Source organism: Aspergillus stella-maris (assembly GCF_047715825.1).
Source record: "Aspergillus stella-maris strain CBS 113639 unplaced genomic scaffold BDV14scaffold_35, whole genome shotgun sequence".
NCBI classification, from domain to species: domain Eukaryota; kingdom Fungi; phylum Ascomycota; class Eurotiomycetes; order Eurotiales; family Aspergillaceae; genus Aspergillus; species Aspergillus stella-maris.
In genome coordinates, this window is record NW_027396829.1 from 101,496 (window position 1) to 121,122 (window position 19,627).

Below are 19,627 nucleotides of genomic sequence, written 5' to 3' on the forward strand. Positions count from 1 at the left end.
TTCCTCTCTACAGAGTACTAACGTCCTCCCATCATGATCGCCTGTCAGTCGTGATTAGGCTCTCGATCGCTCCCCCGGTTGCGTTCTCCGCCATACCCAACTCGGGTCTTGGCTTACACTAACCATTCCTGGACTAACGTTTCGTTCCCGCCTCAGGCTGCAACGTCCAGGCTGCAAACAGCAGTGATGCCTCAAGGACCAGGCACTCATTCAGCTTCGAGTCTCGCATTCGTTCCTCCAACGGGATTCTCGTCGACTCCCCCCTCCTCCCAATTTCGCTCCAAGCCTCCCATCATGGTTTTACTGTTTCCCTTCTGCCCGTGTTTTTATCCACACTAGCGGCTATGCAGCTTATGCTTCTAGCAAGACCCTTCAGACATAGCAATACGCGGCGCAAACCTGCAAAGCTCCTGATCGCCCAGCAGTGCTTCCCCCAGAATCACGATCGGATGGGAAAAATTATTCCGCGCTTTTCCTTTTTTACCTTGGGTCTTGGACGCGCCGCTTGAATGGCCCATCCGTGGCTTTAGCCTGGCTTGCTCTCTCTGCTCTCTGCCTCTCTGCTGCTACTGCTGCTGCTGTCTTCTCACTCCTCCCTCCCTCTCTCTTGTCCCTTCTGCTTCCCTTCTTCAATCTCTCGCTTCCTTCTGGCGTCTTCTCGACTCGACCGGTTCTTCTTCCCTCATCTCGCTTGTCTCGCATTGCTCCACCTCAGCTGCTTCCCTCGAGTCCCTCCCTCCATCCGTTTCGTCTTCCCTCCCACATTCCCGTCTCCCCTTCGCCTTCACCTTCACCTTCACCTTCCACCTTTACCTCCCTTCTCTTCTCCTTTCTCATCCCTCCTCTTTAATACAACTTCTTCGTCCAATCGACCTCTTTCGTCGACTTCTTGCCGTGGCGTCGCCTTCCTCATTCGCTATCTTCTTCTCCATGCGATTCATGCCTCGCTCGCCTACTCGAAGTCCTCGCCTTTCGACCCTCGATACATTTCTCTTCCCCCACGGTCGCAGACGTCAGGGTGGACGACGCCCTTAATAAGTTCGCGATCCCTTCGAAATACATTGTCGCCCAATTCGACATTGATCCTACTCGATACCGCATCGGTTTCAGGAGCGACTCGGAGTGTCTCTGTTTCTGTACCCTTCATTTGGGCCAAACAGTTCGCTCAATAATCTATCTGTGATTTGCGACAGGAGTTTTTCGCCGCATAATTGTCTATTGAGTTGTTTGTTATCTGCTTTTGTCGTTCCGCGAAATAGGATCTTCATCCAGCCATCGAAGGAAGACTTTTTTCGTGGCACTTGTGATATGTGGTTAGGGATATAGCTCGTCCCTCTACGCCGCTCATTTGCAAGTACCAGACACCAGTGCGATTTGCATTAGTCGTTTGAGGGGGTGTTCTGTCGGATTATGACAGAGACCTCCCCAGTCGCCATCACGCATCCAGCCACGGAGCCCTTCCCGGTCACCGCCTCTCTAAACTCACCCATCGTCAACGGCGTTGTCTCGGATACGGTCCTTCCTGAAGAGGAGGAGCCGTATACCATCAAATGCATATGCGCCTTCCAAGATGACGATGGGAGCACAGTCTTCTGTGAAAAATGTGAAACATGGCAGCATATCGAGTGCTATTATCATGGCCAGAAAGTCCCACATGTTCACAACTGTGTCGATTGCGAACCCCGCCATCTTGATGGTCGGCGCGCCACAGAGCGGCAGAAACGCTTGAGAGAATTGAGCGATGGCGGTGACCGGAAACCCAAGCGAGCAGGCGCAAAGAGCCACAAGAAGAAAGTGAAAGATCATGGCGATCAGGTAAATGGCTACCATCAACGGTCAGAGTCCAGCAGTCGCGATCAACCCCCTTCGAAAAAGTCAAAAACTAGCCATCGCGCGTCGGGGTCAGTCAGTTCACTGCCAGGGATCCCAGGATTCAACGCCGATGTACGCAAGCGCACTGCGGCCTCCTTGAGCCCAACCAAATCGACAGGCTTCAATATTCCTCTGTACTCGAATGAGTTCCTCCACCTCTACGATGATGATCAAGGACCCACCGATGCTGGTGGTAACATATTTGTCAATTTAACGCTCGCAGGAGAATTGGGCTTGTGGCTCAAAGACCCCGCCGCGCTCGCCAAGGCTACCCATGGTCGTCCTGCAGAGGACATATTCACCCAATCGGATGCAGCACTCGATCGATCCCGCTGGCCATCGCTCTCCCTCGAATCGATAACAGATCCCAACACCGAAGTCGATGGCAAGCATCCGACCTGGAAGGTCCTCAAAACAGCAAGCGGCGTCGGCAAAGATGAGATTGTAGGGGAAATAACTGGAAAGATCGGTCAGCTGCGCGAGTACTGCCTGGATCCCACGAACCGTTGGAACGAGCTACGGCATCCGGAACCCTTTGTCTTCTTCCATCCTCAGCTTCCAATTTACATTGACAGTCGGCAGGAAGGCAGTATCCTTCGTTACGCCCGGAGGTCTTGTCGACCGAATGTGACCTTGAAAACCTACATCACAAACGAAGTGGAGTACCACTTCTGTTTCGTCGCCAAGGAAGATATCGCATCGGATACTGAAATCACTGCGTCGTGGTATCTTGACCAAGGATCATTTGGTTTCACGAATGGCCTCATCAAGCAAGAGCCAGATGAGATTGTACAAGATAATGCTGCTGTTTGCATTAGCAATGTACTAGCCAATTTTGGTGGTTGCGCCTGTATTCCGCCTCACAACTGCTTGCTTTCCAGTTTGGACCGTCGACAACAATCAAGGTTCATAACGGATGCAACCGCGAAACCAGGGCATGCAAAACGAAGGAAAACGAAAGCCAAGTCTACCGTCTCCCCACCAAACAACAACAGTCGTGCAGGGAGTGAGACCATCAAGAATACAGAGGACGATGACCATGCAGACAGTCGTTCTGCGTCGAGTTCTACCCGAGGCCAGACCGGTAGCCGTGATATGACGCCGACCTTCCAGACCCCCACCGAAGCTTTTGGCTTTGGAGAATCTGAGCTTTCTGCTCGTGAGAGACGCAAGATTGCGGCCGCAGAGAAAAAGTTCCAGCAGTTGGAGCAAGACCAGCATGTTCCTCACAAACGGAAGAAGCGTGTCAGCGGGCAATCTACCCAAACACCTGGAGCGAGCTCCTATGACCGCCATTCGCATTCGCCTCCAATCTCTGCTGGCGGTCAAGGATCTCCTCGGAAGGCATCTGGTCTCAGTACACCTTCTACAACTGGTCCATCGCAATATGTGGACTCTGCCGTTCAGGTAGAAATGGATGCCCCCAACGGAGTACCACCCTCACCACCTTCTTCTAAGCGGCCCAGCTTCACCCCGCTTACTCAGCGTCTGCTCAAACGTTGTCACTCTGATCGGCTTCGGCTTGAACAGACCAGCCGACAGCAGCCCGTCTCGCCTCGGCTCAAAACTGCACCGGACGGCCTATCCCATCCACCCGCAGTCGTCACGCCTACGGCCACCACACCAAGTGTCTCAGGAGACAAGGAGGATGTGGAGATGCGAGATTTCGAGTCGCCCACGGGATCCGCACGGTCGCAACAGACGCGCAACGCTTCTGTGGACATTTCGCCATCTCATGGACGAGGGCCCGGCAAGCCGTTGACACTAACATCACCTTGGCCCTCCAGCGCGGCGCACATTGCTCGAATACCGTCGCATAAGGCCACGAGTCCTCAAGTAGACCTCCAGGTACCGCTTCCTCCAGCCAATGCTACATTTGTCCCATCGGCGGTTAGTCCAAGCTCAGCAGTGTCATCGGTCGTATCATCTCCATCCACTCAGGACCCGTCCTCTCATCCTTCTGCTGCCGTCGCCGCAAGTGCTCCGCCTGGGGTGGGAGTGGCGGCCCCTAGTCCCGTGAAAAAGAAGCTCAGCTTGGGTGATTATCTTAGTCGAAGAAGTTCTCTAAAAACCCCAACGTCTGAAAAGCCCCAAGCTCAGGCGACCGCAATGCCGCCGCCTGCTGCGCCCGTTCAGCCTTTGGACGGCCTGACCAAGACACAGCCGGAAATCAGTTCCACTGGAAGCCCACTTGTATCTGATGTGACAATGAAGGATGCTCCCGACACGCAAACCACACACACCACCGTCACTTGAACATCTCTCATCCTCTGCATTATGGGATTTGCAGAAACGGCTGTCATTGATACCATCTGACGACATCTTTTGTCTCTTCTTCTTGTTCTTATTACTGCTATCTCTTTTTATTAACTTGTATACGATCGAATCGGAATGGGCTGGCGTTTGTCGTGGGCTTGGGTGATTTTTCTTTCGTGATGGCTTTGAGGTCGGCGTATTCGGCGCGTTTGGACGGAAACTACTAATGGGAATGGCTACGGGATACCTAGGATCAAGAGAGCTATGGTCATTGCGCTATGTACAGTGTTTGCTTCACGATATGTCTTTACTACATTTCTTTTCTCTTCGATACACTGGGATGGCTGGTAACAGCCAGACTCCAAGAATGAAGATTCGTCTTCCACTATCTTCTCATAAGTAATGAATGTAGAGTGCAGGATTGTAACCCATTTCCTCAGATTTGTAGATATGCTGGTCATACCTTGGGAAAGCACCTGACATCGCGTCACGCGTGGTGCCTGAGGCATGTGTTAAGTTTAGCTAGCAACATCCAAACAGCTCCAACTTCCCCAGATACCTTCAACGCTCTACGCCGCCCTAGGGCACTGATTGCAATCGAATGCTTCGGTCCTCTTTTCTTTGACTTGCCTCAAATCTATCAACTCACTGACAATCCAGGCACACCCCTTCGAGCACCCCTGGAATCACCGCAAGTATTTGAGCGCAACATCCCCGAGCGCGAGCGCAAACACTTTCAATCGGACCAATACCGATCAACGAGCCATTGAAGCACTACAATCCTCTTTCCCGGACGCAATCATTCGCATGATCTAGTTATTAAATTAGCTTGACTTCCGAACTCCTTCCTCTCGTCGTCTCCCCAAACAACAACCTCATCCCTCCTTCTCTTCCGCCCACCAAACAAAACAAAATGGACTACTCACGCACCTCAAAACGAAGACGTGTCTCCGATACCTCCCCCGCCCAAGACGAAGACGGCGACATCTCGATGCAAGATGCCGCCGCCGCAACACCGCTAAAGGGCGAGGCCGCGGCAGCAACAGCTACAGCTACAAATACCCCTGCGACAGGGACGCGGTCTAGCGGGCGCCAGAGAAAGGCACCGGAGCGGTACGAGGATCAGCCGGGTGAGATTCAGAGGACGAGGTCTGTTAGGAAGGCGAAAGCTGCGGCGACGCCGAGGGGGACGCCAAAGGGCGCGAATGGTGCGAGTGCGACCAAGACTGGTTCTACGTCCAAACCGGCCGGAAGCGCAAAGCGTAGTCGGAGGAAATCGTCTACTGTTCCTGTCGAGCCGGAGGTGGAGGACGCTGATGCTGATGGAGATGATGCGGCGGATGGTAACGAGGATCTGGAGTTTGAAGATGGATCCGCGTCGCCGCAACCTGCAAAGAGACCTATGAGGACGAGGTCGAAGAGGGCTTCTGTGCGGTTTAGCGGGGCTGGCGAGGCTGACACTGCTGATGTGAATGGGGATGCTGATGCAGATGACTTTCAAGATGGGCTAGATGATTTGGTTGGCATGCAGCTTCAGCAGGACCTTGTCCGAGACTATCCAAGCGGAAAGGACGAGGCTACGGCAGGAGAGGATCAAGCTCCCCTACCTGACTACGCCGAGCAGTTCCAGCAATTCATTCGCAGCGGCTACGAAAAGGAAGTACAGCTTTTGACGAAAGTTGTGGCTCAGAAGCTCAATGGAAAGAGACTCGTCCCGCTTAAGGGTCTTGATGTCGAGTACCACAAGGTACACCAGCTCATCGAGCAGACCGTTAGTGTAGGCGAGGGAAACTCGATGCTCCTCCTTGGTTCGCGCGGGTCAGGAAAGACAGCCATTATCGAAACGATCGTGTCATCTCTACGAAAGCAGCACAAGAACGATTTTCATGTTGTCCGGCTGAACGGCTTTCTACATACAGATGACCGGCTAGCGCTACGTGAGATATGGCGCCAGCTCGGTCGGGAGACTGCTACGGAAGAAGAGGCAGGCAAGGTTACGAGTTACGCCGACACTATGGCGACGCTCCTCGCCATGCTCTCACATCCAGAAGAGTTGAATGGCCCAAACGGCAGCAAAGACGGGACAACGACAACAGCTAAGTCAATCATCATTGTCCTAGACGAATTCGACCTCTTCGTTACGCATCCCCGCCAAACCCTCCTCTACAACCTTTTTGATATCGCACAAGCGCGAAAAGCGCCACTGGCGGTCTTGGGCGTAACCACCAAGGTAGACGTCACAGAAATGCTCGAGAAACGAGTCAAGAGTCGATTCAGTCACAGATCCGTCTACGTACCGCTGCCAAGGACATTCGAGGTATTTTCCGACGCCTGTCTTGCTGGGCTGGATCTCGATCAGGATCAGGAATTCGATCTGGAGGACGAAACCAGGGCCCCGGCAGGGACTGGTCTGGCACTGAGCGCCGATGACCAGTCGATCGCCAAGTCGGACAGCTGGAAGGCAGCTCTGGATGGGTGGAGAGCTTATCTGCAGGTAAGAGTCAGACACAGACCCTCGATTGTTTCAATATAGAACTAGCTTCTGATACCGCCCCGATTGCAGGGACTCTGGGCCGATCCGGCATTCCAAACCCACTTGCGCAGGATATACCACCAAACCAAGTCCGTCAAGGAATTCTTCACGAGCGCGCTGATGGCTGTTACGGAGCTTCATCATAGCATTGCTGCCTTATCGTCCCCGATTTCGCACGATAGCCCACAACTACAACTCGCCATCCCCACACCAACAACATTTACCTCAAATCCCCTCACCTGTCCTGACCCAGCCCCCCTCCCCTTCTTCCCCTCGCAGACCCACTCCAGCTCCTCCAACTTAAGCTCCCCACCAACCTCCCTCCCCCTCTCTCTCCTCCTCGCCGCAACCCGCCTAACAGCCCTATATGACCCCGGCACAGACCTCGCCAACGCAGCCGACCTAGCACCACTAGCCCTCTCCTTCCCAGCCGCATACGCAGAATACGTCCGGCTGCTTACGACGGCAAAAATGTCCGCTTCTGTCTCTGGTGCCTCTGTGACGCCCGGCCGCGTCTGGGGAAGAGATGTTGCGAGAGAAGCATGGGAACGCCTTGTAACGTGGGGTCTTGTTAGTCCTGTCGGTGGTGGGAGTGGGACTGCGGATGGGAGGATGTTTAGGGTTGAGATTGCGTTTGAGGAGGTTGTTGCGCTTTTGGGAAGGGATGGAGGGGGGTCAGGCGGGTTGGGGAAGTGGTGGCGCGATGCTTAGGCTTAGAGGTAGAGCTCTTTACTGTGGTGGTACCCTTGTGCGTTGGTGTTTCGATAATAATCAGATGGTCATGAAGACCGTGTTCGGGAATGCAATACGATCCAACTACCGAATCTCAACCCTGCCTACATCGTATCGCGTATCTACTCCGCAGATCATGCAAACTTAGCATGGAGAATGGGGTGGCACGATGTGACATGACATGACGTGACAATGTGATTGTAGCATTTAGACTCGCCCCGTCGTCGCAAGCCTGCATTAGATAGAGCATCGCCGTTTCAAGCGCGTGGATCTGGGCCCTGAAGACGGCACCGCCTCAGCCCTCAGCTAGCATAGAGTTTAGTGTAGTGTGAGGTAGATCGAACTTAGACGTCAGTGTCTCAGTTCCTCAAGCTCTTTCTGGCCCCGGTCAAATCGCAAATGTCAAGTGATGTTGAAACGGTTGTCTCAGGGTGCCGGATATAGTAACTTGCTCTGCATTTTGTAGATCGTTTTAAGGATACACTCTATACAGTACAAACTCATATGTCCAGACTAGCAACGAGTCTATACATAGGCTGAAGATTTATCGGTCGATCCCACCTATCCAACCTAGTGCCATCTTAGTACCCTACTTACGTTCGTAGTCAGACCTTCCGATACCTAGCTACCCTCTAACTTGGCTAGCTAGAAGCCATTCTAGTCCTGTATAAAGTTCAACAGGGGTCGAATCTCGGTAATTGCGCTCTAACTGCCGAGTGCCGAAATGAAGGAGTGATAGCTTGAACCAAGCTCCAAGCTCCAAGCTTGGAGCTTAGGAGATGGGGGTTGGTGGTTGGTGGTTGAGGCTTGGGGCTACTGCGAGGTTATCTCACCCTTTGCGCTTTGGAGTATGTATATGGATCTCTCTTACCACTACTGCTGAGTGCTGCTGCCAGCGTCTAGTGTAGATACTAGGCAGTATGTAGGCAGGCTCCAGATCGATACATGGATGTTCTATACTTGGGATCTTGGATAGCTCAGGCATGACCTGACCCATCATGACCTAGGTATGGGAATGGGATAGCCCTATACATGTAGATTGTAGCCTAGGCAATACTTTAGTAGCCTCTAGGTAGCCCTACCTACCTACCCCTGACTCCTGACACTCAGGTCATCGCTGTCCAAACGTACCCTGTACAAGCGCACGTCTCTTGTCAATACCAAACAGATAGACAAGTACAAAGTCGAGGGTAGAGATTAGAGAAAAGGGCCTGCTGAAACTGCTGGAAACTTCCTAGGAGCGTTGTGTAGGTACACATCAGTGGTATAACCAACTATTTCCCTAAGTAGCTACGGCGTACTAGCTAGCCCTATACAGAGCCGCGCCCGAAACCAAAATCAGGATCAGGATTACAATGAGCATTGACCTGAAGGGGATAAGTACCGATCTGTCTAGGCTATACGCGCTATGGAGTTAAGGAGGTACAGTATGGGGTTCGTGGGCCTGGCCCTGAGACTTGACACGGCGATGGGGATGTCGTTTCAGGAATTCTCCGAGTCCCCGCGGAGCAGCTACGTCCACTCTAGTAAGGAGCGTGGAATTTGAGTACTGTACGTAATGTATCTAGGATGTGGATAATTCGACGAGGTAAATATAGCATCTACGGAGTCAATCATGTATTTGAATATGAGCGTCGTGGTTTGAGTAGGGCGGTTTCATCTTGCGAGCACTAAGCAGAGATATATAGTTATAAACACCACCACTGCGATACGCGACCATTTCCCCACAAATCCTCAGGATCGGAACTAGTGCAGACTATATCGATAGACTACGTAGATGGTATATTAAACTATTTACGTCAACGAGCCGCCAAAAATAGGAGCCAGGAGTTGGATCTGGGAGGCGGTAGAAGCGCAAATGTCTCGCTCCTTCGCGCCTTTATAACACCAGATTCGGCTCGTCTATACGAACCGCCCAGTCCTCGCAAACAAGACGTATAGGGTATATCGTGAAACCTAAATTCCTCGATCGTACTTTTGCGAGCGCCGAGCCTCAAATGCGGTAGCCTGGCCCCTGGGCTCCGGAGACGATCAGAGTAGGCAACTGTAGCCGTATTCCGGAAATAGGACCTACACTGCACGGAGTAGAGTATCAGGATCAAGATCCAAGATCGAAATCTGAGCCCGATGAACGCGCAGTACGAACGCCGAGCATAAGCCCGGAGATACGGCCTTACCCCGATGCGAAACTGGATGAGATCGGAAGAAGAATAAGCATACCCTGTGCGATAAGCACCTTCCATGACAATGGCACGGCCTCGTCACAATGCGATTGCAATTGCAATTGCATGGATGGATTCGTGTTATGTTGATTGTTGACTGGACATCCATGTCGTTGTCAGCAGTTACTGTCAGAGTCAGCACGGACAACTTTGTATGCCGTGGCCCGTGAGATCCTAGGATCGCAATACCGACAATGGGCATTGCGTGGAGCGACAGGGATGAGTAACTATATCCTGAGTCAAGAAATTGTGAGCGGCATGACCCGGTAGGGAAACAGTCATTGTTGTTGCCCTGGAGAACAACAATAAACAGTGGCTCGGTTCGCTGACGAAGGAAATCTGGACCCCTCTTTTTCAGCTGATTGCTCAATGCGTCTTTGCCATGGCACGAAGGAAGAGATGGAGACCATGCGCGCTGCATGCAGAAACACTGCAGAATGCTGCAGAGACTTAAGGCATGAGGCCCAAGGCGAGTTTGGGTCCAGTCCAGACCTACAAGGTCTGACTTCCTTACACCACCGGACTTACACAAACACAGCAGCAAGCAGCAAGCAGCAAGTAGCAGTAGCAAGCTTGGACAACCTAAGCTAAGCCACGTTGAAAGGCCGGAGGCGCCGGAAGCACATGTTGACACGATAGGCAGATGCCAATGCTAGCCGTGACACTCGAGCAGACGTGAAGAATGGTTTGTGCAACGGTGGCTGCTTCGATTGCTAATCCAGCAAAAGGCCGTATCGGGGAAATGGCAGGGATGTTTGATATTGAGGGCCTGAGCCTGAAGGATGTGCAGTAGCGGTTCAATCTGGGTTGTTCGAGCTGTCAGTTTGGCGCTAATGCACGACTTTTGCTCGATTAATCTATCTAGGGCGGGTTGCCATTTCAGCTGTCAATCCATAATTGAGGTCATGGCTGGGGATAGCCTGGGTACTATATCCGCAAGCGAACGTAGAACAGGCGCACGCCTGTGCCGCTTCTGTCTGTATCTGTCTCAAGAGATAAGCCAGGTTACTCAGTTGCACAGCACGTGTTCAACCACATTTCTCGCCTCCCACATGTGTCAGTACCACGATCATAGCCCTATAGCCGTACCAGCATCACAGCCCGTCATCGTTCGAACATCGTTGTAACAATGGTGCCAAGTCATTTCACCATCACGAGCCGACCAAGATGACTCCCTGTCGGTGTGCGGCGCAACTCCCCTTCTCGGTTCCATTTCTCGCGTGGAAGCAAGGATCAGCGTCTGCATGTCGGAGCTGCAGCAGAGTCTATTGGACGGACTCTCACGCTATGCAATCCTTATCATTCTAGCTTTGATCCTTCATGGGAGGCCTGAGATAGGATTGATAGGGCTCAGAAGTCATAGACTAGCACATGTAGTAGCCTGTTAGATCCGAGGCTTGGCGGGCTTCAGCAGCAACATCCCTGGCTTCACAAGCAAAGCTGACGTGGTTCGAGTAAATAACGCTGATAGGCAGGAGGCCGTGTATCCCGGATCGATCGATCGGCTTCACCCTGGGTTTGCCACCCTCGTGGTTGAGCGAGCGTTCCATGGTTCATGGCATCAAGACCTACCGGCGCCGTGGGATGACCGCCACCACGCCGCTCGAGTAGTGCTAGTCAGGGACCAGAGTCATCGCTGTAATGGAATTACTAGCGCAGGACTTGATACAAGCTAAGGAAAAAGAAATGCGGTGAAGATCCTCGGCTGTTTTTGCTGGCGCAAAACTCTGGAAACTTGGGCCAAATTTCGAGCGATCTTCCGCCGAGGTTCTCCGGATCATCTTGTATGATTTGTCACGCTGTGACCGAAACTTGGATCATACAAAGTAGCGTGCTTATTGCTCAATCCTCGGAGATATGTAGTAGGACTGGAGAAAGAAGGTTTGAATGGCTTTCCAGCTTGACCTGTAGGATACTATAACTGGTTCGTTGGCGGCAAGGGTGTCTGCACCTGATTGACTGTCAGAAATAAACAGTTTGGCGAATCTCACGCTGCCATTGGTGCTTGTCACAGATAGACGTGAACTTTCGTCTCAGCCTTAAGCCACGCGTCCAACCGTCTGAACTCTGAGAAGAATCAGACATGTCGTATTTGCCTGACGTGCAAATTACGGTTAAGCCGGCCGGGGAGTGCACCCGCTCCATACCTGAGACAAGACACGGCCGAAGCCGGCAATGTTCTGGAATCCTTCTGGAATTTTCCAAAATCCTTGGCTTTTCAGGGGCTCATCCCCTGCGGCGTAGCCGACGAAATAATTGATATCATACCGGCATATGCCGCCAACGGAAATTAAGTTATTTGTAGAACCGTGGATGGACGCTGGATAGTGGACACATATCACGTATTGCGCATAAGCAGGTTGATCTCATATTTGCTTCGTCGTCGTTGACAGTCACAAGGAACGAGAAAAGGGGTTGACTCTCGGTCTTGACAGTTGACACAGGGAGGTGAAACGTTCTCCTGGGATAGGATTAGATATCATACTTACCTGTCAATCTGACATGTTCTTCATACAGCCAGGGTCTAGGCAAAAATTTCAGACATCGGTTTGATATGACACCTCTAGACCGCGCCTCAAGAGTCAAGAACCAAGACTAGAGTCGTTAGACCAGCCATGTCTTCTAGCGCGAAGAACATTCTATCCTTCTACGCCGTTTGGAGTAAAAATAAACGGTCTGGGGCTGGAGCTGCCGTGACACCGTTGGGCTTTGTCGTTCTGGAAAATTGATTTCCCCACCGGGGTGACGACGAGGTCCGTGTATGGAGTTCTCAACTGCTGAGTATGTTCCTTTGTCGGGCCAGCGCTTATCATACGATCAATGACTCCATAAAACAACCTTGTTGGGAAGGAGATGTTTCGGCAGGTTATGGTGAAAGCAAGGCTTGACTGGGGTGGGAGTACGTCGTCTAGGGCCATCATTATTCTTCAGGACGGCTCGGGATCGTGATGACGTCCGTTTTCTGGGTATGTCTGCCTCAAAATGTATGTCGTGCATCATAGTGTGACTGATAAAGAGTCGTCCCATATGGCTTCAGTACGTAATAGCAGTGACACTCACCGCTAGAGAGTATACGCTGTGGGTAGCTCGGTTCCAGACCGATATAATGTTGGCAAGCCCGTGGTGTAAGGCCCTTTGAATTGGTTGAAGGCTCGCCCAAAGACCATGCTATAGTCGCTTCCTACTCCATATATCAGCCTTGTTGTAGTATTAGCAGTTGGGCCGTCCAAGACAAGGAAAGGCCACCGAGGCCGACGGACAAACCATGGAGCATAGAGTTTCACTAGCCATTCTTAATGCCACGTGGTTTTCACATCACAATTTGGTTAGTGATTTTAGTGTCTTGAGGCCACGGCCCACTCTTTTCCGCTTCTCTCGTTTCAGAATAGGACGAAGCCATGGACACCCCAAAACCGGTGGGCCATTGAGGACCTCATGAATCTCGGCCTATGGTGGCTTTCAACTGTGATGACTTACGAGTCACGACAGCTTGTAATCCCCATCAAAGGAAAGTGATAACTGAGGGCCTGCTGATGACTGTGATGAAGGCACCCATGTCGATACCTGACCCACATATGCAACTGGCTGTATTTGGAGATTCTTCAAGGGCAGGGTAGACGATTAATCCGTATCTGGAGCGATTTTCAAGGCAAACAAGAAGTATCTGGCAGCCACTAATTTGTGCGACGAAACAAAGCCCGGTTGTTTGTGCTCTGTAGGGACCAGAGCGTCTGAACCGTAATGATACAGTCACTGAATCCATGTTCGAGCTTTGTGGTGCTACTTGTAGTCGTAACCTAGTACGTTGAGTGCTTCGCTGCTTGCAAGTTGTCACTTGGAAGTGGGTTGGCAGCGGTAATTGCCGAATACCTTGTAAGGCCGTCAGCGTCGCAGGAGACGAGGTTATTCCAATTATCCCGTTCCGTGTCTCGGTAGATGTGAGCCCGGCATCATTACTGTGATGCAAGATCAAAAACTGGACTGAAACGTTGTCGCGTATTGTTGAAGCACTGTGAAGCTTGCTTGTGACGTTGTGTTTCAAACGGGGCTACAGTAGGTTTACAGCAAGATGCCCATCTAGGCTAACACAAGCCTCCGTAACATTGAATCTCCATAGAGGTTCATGAAAACTTAGTAGTAGAGTAAGTCCGAGCAGGCCACGTTTTTGACAGGAGAAGGCTTTGGCCGGCGCGCGGCGAGATCGAGCTACTGCTAAACCGACAGCCGGGGCTGGATGCTGAGCTCGGAGTCTCGAACGTCTATTCGACTTCTGGCATGGAGCATAAAGTTCGAGTCTTCGAGAGTATCGGCAACCCTCGGTGATACGGAAGAGAGACAGTAGACACCCCTTGATTCTTGTACAAGGGTATGGCGATCACTGATCGTCGGACTTTGAGTTTGCGCTGGGACTGCGAGTGCGAGACCGCGGGGATTATTGAAGTTCGGACTAAACTAACCCCAAGTGCTCATCCACTAGAGAGACTTTCTAAACACGAATTATTAGTAGTTCGAAGCAGACGCAAGCAGCAAATGAATGTCCACGATGATGCAAGAAGCTGAAAGGCAGTAAGAGACCGCTCCACAGTATCTGTGTTTTGAGCGAGAAATAATTGAGCCAAAAATTGATGATCGGTCGTATTGTATAAAAGATTCCGAGGTGGACCAAAATGACACGGGTCGAAGGCTGGTGCTTACTGCTCTGTGACCGCTTCAAAATTGTTGTTCGTTTTGGTGGGCACCTGAGTTCAATGGGCCAAGGAAGGATTTGAGAATCGCACGGAGACAGTCACGGAGACCCCGGAGAGAACCAAGATTGGACTGCCCATGACTCGCATAGTATTTGTCATTGCCGGTCTGAACTTTGTTTACGCTATATGAACTCTGCATCTCGATCAACTTGTTGAGCCTCGGGACTCCAGGAGTCAGGAGGCTGCGAATTTGTGAGCAGCGCTGTGAAACTCAGCCTGACAATTTCCTACAGTCCATGTTTACAGAGTACCTATTGGCGTTCCAAGCGGTCGGAAACCAGATTGCGAATCATGATGCGGTGAAGTGATACGTCAAACGAAAGAATCGGAGCCATACTTTAGAAACAAAGAAAAGTCGCGGTCCGCGCGGCTCTCTGTATGGAAACACAATAATCCTTTGTACGCAGATAGACGGATGATATCTTTTCCCGGTCTTAGTGGGCTGCAATTGCCGGGCCCGATGGTGATATCTATGACCTCGAGTGTCCGGGCGTCCAATGATAGAGCGAAATGCAGGAATCCTGGGGAAGCAATGAGAGAGTCGGAAGGACGGCTGAAGAGCAGCTAAAGAAACGGGAAATTTCATGCCAATAATGATAGGCGTAGAGAGCGAGATACAGCTCAAGCGGCGATTCAAAACGGCGGACTCTAAGCCAAGGCGCCCGAGCGACGGTCGCTCCTCTCCACGTGTGTCCACGTGGAACCGCATGGATCTCGGCTAGGCAACACTGGGAGGAGTCATCGACGAAGTCCGATCCCTCAAGCTGCTCAGCCACGCTAGTGACTATCGGAGTAACGTCTACCTCTGAATTGTGAGTGTATCGCGTCAGTCACAATTATTATTGGGTAATGTCGCCGATAACAACCCACCAACTCTGTTGACCACGGTACAGAGAGTAGGCTTATGCAAAACAAACGATAGCTCTTATCTTCAAAAGAGTCAAGGAGATAAGGGCCCTTACTTCGAACCAACTTCTGGTTGACTCGTAAGTTTCATGACTCGCGGACACAAGTCTTGATCTGCACCTGGAAAATGCTTGACTCACGTGATGGTCGAACCAAGGGCCTGAGGGGTCGTCTTCGGTAGCATCACACAGAAGGGTTCAGGCTCCATTTGTTGTCATCCAACGCTGGCGTGGATTTCCACGTGGGCAGAAAGGGCGCTACGAACGGAGCAAGGGAAAGATAACGCCGTGCTCTGTACGTATAACATCATTGAGAGATCCATCCAGGGCAAGCCGATCGAATCAGCTTGCGGACGCAGGGAAGAACGGAAAGTGTTTCGACGCAAATCCTGCTTGAACTGCGAAGTTGGCCTGGGGGTGGGTATTTTCACGCTAGCCCCGTCTTAGAAAGAGGCCGGACTCTGTTTGTCATGATTGGTCATCTTTCTGCCAGTAGGTCAGCCAGGAATGGAAGGTGCTTAGGCGGCCGCGGTTTGCGGTGACCACGTTGCTGCTGCAGGTCCAGCGACCGTCGGGCTCTGCGCTTTCAGGGAGCTCTCTGGGAGCTCTAGCAGAGACATTATGACCTCAATAATAAGTGAGACAACTTGGCATGGTCCAGACCTGAAGGGCAAACAGGTAAGCTGTGTCTCTAAATTTGTGGCTCAGAGAAAGCCTCAGGAACAGAAAAAGTGACCTCCGCTGATCGATGAGGATTGGCGTATTTTACGGTATTGCATTACCGGCCACGCCCAAGCTAGCCCACCCACACCCTGGCACTGGCAGTCCAGGATATAGATTATCCTAATCCTGAAGAAGCCGTTGAAGAGGAGTATAGTTCGCCAAGGTGACTCTGACAGGATTCCTTCCTTGACTGAGAATATCAAACATCTACAACCGAAAGAATGCGTAGCTTACAGACTCATACCCTGGTATAGTATGCTCTGCAAGGCCAGGTTCTTTGATCGCCCCAAAGGCCGATCCATCCACATCTGGGCTTGGCCCACGTTGTCTGGTGCATGAAACCGTCCGCGTGCACAGTGGGTCAGGAATGACAGGCCGAATTCTTCACCCCTGGAGAAAAACTGCGTTTTGGTCAAAGAACAAAAAATAATAGGAAGAAATAGAGTATGGGCTGATGGGCAGACAATAGTGTACTAGTAGTAGGACTAAGCATGATAATTATAATAATAACAAGAATAATAATAAAAATATTATTTTGTCAGACTTACCTTTAACTAGGCCTCGCCCCTTTTGTTCTGGAAGATTACTGCAGAAGGTTTTGTATGAGCAGACTCCAGTCTCCACGTCCAGCGTCCCTTCGCTTTTCTCCCTTTGATCCTCTCTCTCTCCCTTTCCCCCCTCCCCCAATTTTTTTCAGGTCCCATATCTCTCCCCCCCCTCCGGTTTTAGCCTGATTTTCGTCATCCTGTATTCGTATTTTATTTTTTAATTTCAGTTCCTTCCCTTGCCTTTGCCCTTTTCGTTCCCGCCCACTCTGCTTTTGCGCTTTCAATGCCAACCATATCTGCCGTCCCCCTCAACCAAGGATCCCCTCCCTCTTCACAACTTCATTATCAGCCTCAGTCCGCCCCTTCTTCTTCTTCGGTTGTGGTTACTGTTCCCTCCTCCAACTCAGCGGTCGACTTCGGTCTCCCAAGCTTCACCTCCACCTCCTCCATCATCACCTCCGACGTCCCCGCCTCTACCGCTCCCCTCTCTACAACCGCAACACCAAGTTTCACAGGGTCAGTAATTGGCTCGATCTCCCGCCGGAATCGACGCTCGTTTGCTGCTCTTGCTCGCGAGAAGACTTCCAGCGCTCTTGCGAACCTCTCAGCTATCGGCTCGACGGGGAATTACCCTCTTCGCCAGTCCGCCTCATCCGGGAGCCTCCAAAAGCATTCGCGAAAGGCCTCTCAACTCAGCATCGGCGAAGTAGCAGAACCTCTTTCACTATCTCTGCCATTGTCCGTCGGTAGTGGTAGCAGCGAAAAGGCGAGCACTTCTCTGTTTGAACCCATCTCAGCAGTCGCCGAGCAGCCCTGTTCTACTATAGACAGGCGTCGCCAGACTGTTCAACTCATTCCGCCCATCTCCGAACAAGAATTTAGTCCTGCGCCTACTTTATCTCCAGCCAAGATGCATCAGACGTCGTCAAGACTACTCCGTATGACGGAGGATGATCGTCCTTTCACAAAGGTATTACATGCGCCAATGGCCTTGCTGCAAACATTTTCAGGCGTTTCGGGAAAATTCGCTAACAATTCGCTTGTCTTATAGGACTTCATGGATCTGTTCTCGACTCTCATGGTCAGCTTGAAATTGGATTCGCACCGTGTTCGCTTTACCCGATACGACCACACCTTCACCTCCGAGGAGGCCATCAACAACTTGGGCTCCCTCAAGTTCTCGCAATCGAACCGCATGCCAGACCCGAAAGACCCCTCACGCATCGTGACCACCACAACGACAACCACCTTCTCGATGGCAAAGGAAATGGCTCGCTCGGTGTGTCAGCGTTTTGTGGATGCTCGCTTCATTGAATCGGTAGACGGAAAATACACGCACACATTCCCGCTGAAGGGCGCTCTGTACCAGCTCACGCCGAAGGGAATCAACATCCTGCAAAGATTCTGCCAGAGAAACGGTATCACCGCGCGCCATGTCACCGACGTCCTGGAATCGCCCCGCAACACAATGCAGCTGGTCAACTTGGAGCGCGATACTGACACCGATAAGCTTTCTCACGACCGAGCCACCATTGAAGTCATTTTCCGCCGTTTTGCAGGACAGGACGGGCCCAATGTGAAGAGCAGTGTTTCGACTTCGGATTCTGACTCTCTCAGCGACTATTCGAACGGCTTGGTTGGAGTTAAAATGGCAAAAGAGCGCAAAATCGGCGACAAAATCTTCAACAACACATTCCATGGAAAGGGCGCCGTTGATTGGTTGATGGACTGCTCGACAACCATCGAGCCTCGGGAAACTGTCTTGATCGCAGAGCTTTTTGTCAAGTATGGGCTGATCACGGTTCTACAAGAAGACCGGTCCATTCCTCAGGTCGAAAACTCATTGGTCGCTTTCCAGCCTTCCAAGAACGCAATCTACAGCATCACCGAGCGTGGTCAGCGCGTTTGCGGCTGGCTCGCTCGTGACAGCAAAGTCCGCGACCCCGCCCCTTACGACCGTGGTATCCCCAGAGACTCCAACAACGCGCGCCTGAACCACATTCTGCAGGATCCCGCTCTGCGCCTGCTCTTCCGCGAGTTCCTACGCTTCTCGCTCTGCGAAGAGAACTTGTCGTTCTACGTCGATGTATCCGAATTCACTTCTCAGTATCACAAGCAGGACAAGGTGGGCCACTTTAAGAAGCCTGAGGCCGTGCGCGAGACGCTCGCGGCAGCTTATGGTAAGTCTTTCTGCGAAGCTTTATAAAATCTTGTCTGACCGATGTTTAGGTCTCTACAATGCCTTCTTGGCTCCTGGATCCCCTTGCGAGCTCAACATCGACCATGCTCTCCGCAACAGCTTGGCTAGTCGCATGACAAAAGCCGTTGGCGACGACGAATCAATGTTCAAGAGTCTGCAGGAGGTTGTGCAACTGTTTGAGATGGCACAAACATCGGTTTTCAAGCTGATGTCTAGTGTAAGTGGGATACATTTCGGAGTTTCAGCATTCGGATAGCTAACTTGTACCAGGATTCGGTGCCCAAGTTCCTGCGCGACCCCAAGTACGCTGCGATTCTTCAGGAGCACGACGTTGATGACCTGATTGGCGGGGGAAGATCGTACTCGCCTACGCCTGCACCTCTCCCGGAACGATCAATGAGCCGCTCGCAACGTTCATGACACAAAAAAACAGCCTTTCAACGAGGCGGCTTTCACCGTCGAATTCGATCCATCGACTTTCCATTCTTGGCATGAGCTTGTTCTACGCGATACACTTTAATCATTCTCATTCACGTCTGTGACATGAACGCCCTCCGCATTGTTTCCCATACACATTTTGACACCCAATACACGATACCGATTCCCACCGGCAACCTGTTTGTGGGAGTCATCACGAGATATGAAAGATGTTATGATCCACGGATCATGTTGATAGAGAGACGTTGAGTTGAGGTCTTTGAAGATTCTCCATCCTGTCTCCTTTTCTCAGCCTCTTTTTTCCTTCTCATGGATTTGTCTCTGGCCACTGGATGGATTTATTAGAACATCCACAAAAGCTGGCAAAAGGTGATTCCATATTTGTTGAGCAGCATTAGAGTGGCGTTCTCCTTTTATTTCCTTTCATATCTATTTCCTATTTTCTTTTAT

At 51.5% G+C, this 19,627-nt stretch overlaps 4 protein-coding genes across 4 annotated transcripts; all 4 read left to right on the top strand.

Moving 5' to 3' along the window:
* Positions 1 to 1,410: 1,410 nt before the first annotated feature.
* Positions 1,411 to 4,898, top strand: BDV14DRAFT_190442 (putative PHD finger and SET domain protein; the record flags this gene model as incomplete). Its single annotated transcript, XM_073771333.1, has 5 exons — positions 1,411 to 1,587; positions 1,618 to 2,529; positions 2,560 to 4,002; positions 4,569 to 4,584; positions 4,669 to 4,898. The coding sequence occupies 5 exons, from the start codon at positions 1,411 to 1,413 to the stop codon at positions 4,896 to 4,898; spliced, it is 2,778 nt and encodes a 925-aa protein (XP_073627091.1).
* On the top strand, positions 4,693 to 7,328 carry BDV14DRAFT_175319 (origin recognition complex subunit 4). The gene has a single exon (XM_073769047.1). The coding sequence runs from the start codon at positions 5,042 to 5,044 to the stop codon at positions 6,659 to 6,661; it is 1,620 nt and encodes a 539-aa protein (XP_073627092.1). The 5' UTR covers positions 4,693 to 5,041; the 3' UTR covers positions 6,662 to 7,328.
* Positions 7,329 to 10,216: 2,888 nt separating this feature from the next.
* BDV14DRAFT_79153 (uncharacterized protein) lies at positions 10,217 to 10,860 on the top strand. Its single transcript, XM_073777543.1, has one exon. The coding sequence runs from the start codon at positions 10,398 to 10,400 to the stop codon at positions 10,740 to 10,742; it is 345 nt and encodes a 114-aa protein (XP_073627093.1). The 5' UTR covers positions 10,217 to 10,397; the 3' UTR covers positions 10,743 to 10,860.
* Positions 10,861 to 16,734: 5,874 nt separating this feature from the next.
* flbA (developmental regulator FlbA) lies at positions 16,735 to 19,393 on the top strand. The gene is made up of 4 exons (XM_073777544.1): positions 16,735 to 17,509; positions 17,591 to 18,719; positions 18,769 to 18,956; positions 19,010 to 19,393. The coding sequence occupies exons 1-4, from the start codon at positions 16,823 to 16,825 to the stop codon at positions 19,157 to 19,159; spliced, it is 2,154 nt and encodes a 717-aa protein (XP_073627094.1). The 5' UTR covers positions 16,735 to 16,822; the 3' UTR covers positions 19,160 to 19,393.
* The last annotated feature ends 234 nt before the right edge of the window (positions 19,394 to 19,627 follow it).

What these genes read in the sequence shown, in the direction of transcription:
- BDV14DRAFT_175319 (XM_073769047.1), top strand. Translation starts at nt 5,042, where the DNA reads ATGGACTACTCACGCACCTCAAAACGAAGACGTGTCTCCGATACCTCC.
- BDV14DRAFT_79153 (XM_073777543.1), top strand. Translation starts at nt 10,398, where the DNA reads ATGTGCAGTAGCGGTTCAATCTGGGTTGTTCGAGCTGTCAGTTTGGCG.
- flbA (XM_073777544.1), top strand. Translation starts at nt 16,823, where the DNA reads ATGCCAACCATATCTGCCGTCCCCCTCAACCAAGGATCCCCTCCCTCT. An exon ending in GACGCTCGCGGCAGCTTATG is followed by an intron (nt 18,720 to 18,768) that starts GTAAGTCTTTCT and finishes ACCGATGTTTAG; the next exon opens with GTCTCTACAATGCCTTCTTG. An exon ending in TTTTCAAGCTGATGTCTAGT is followed by an intron (nt 18,957 to 19,009) that starts GTAAGTGGGATA and finishes AACTTGTACCAG; the next exon opens with GATTCGGTGCCCAAGTTCCT.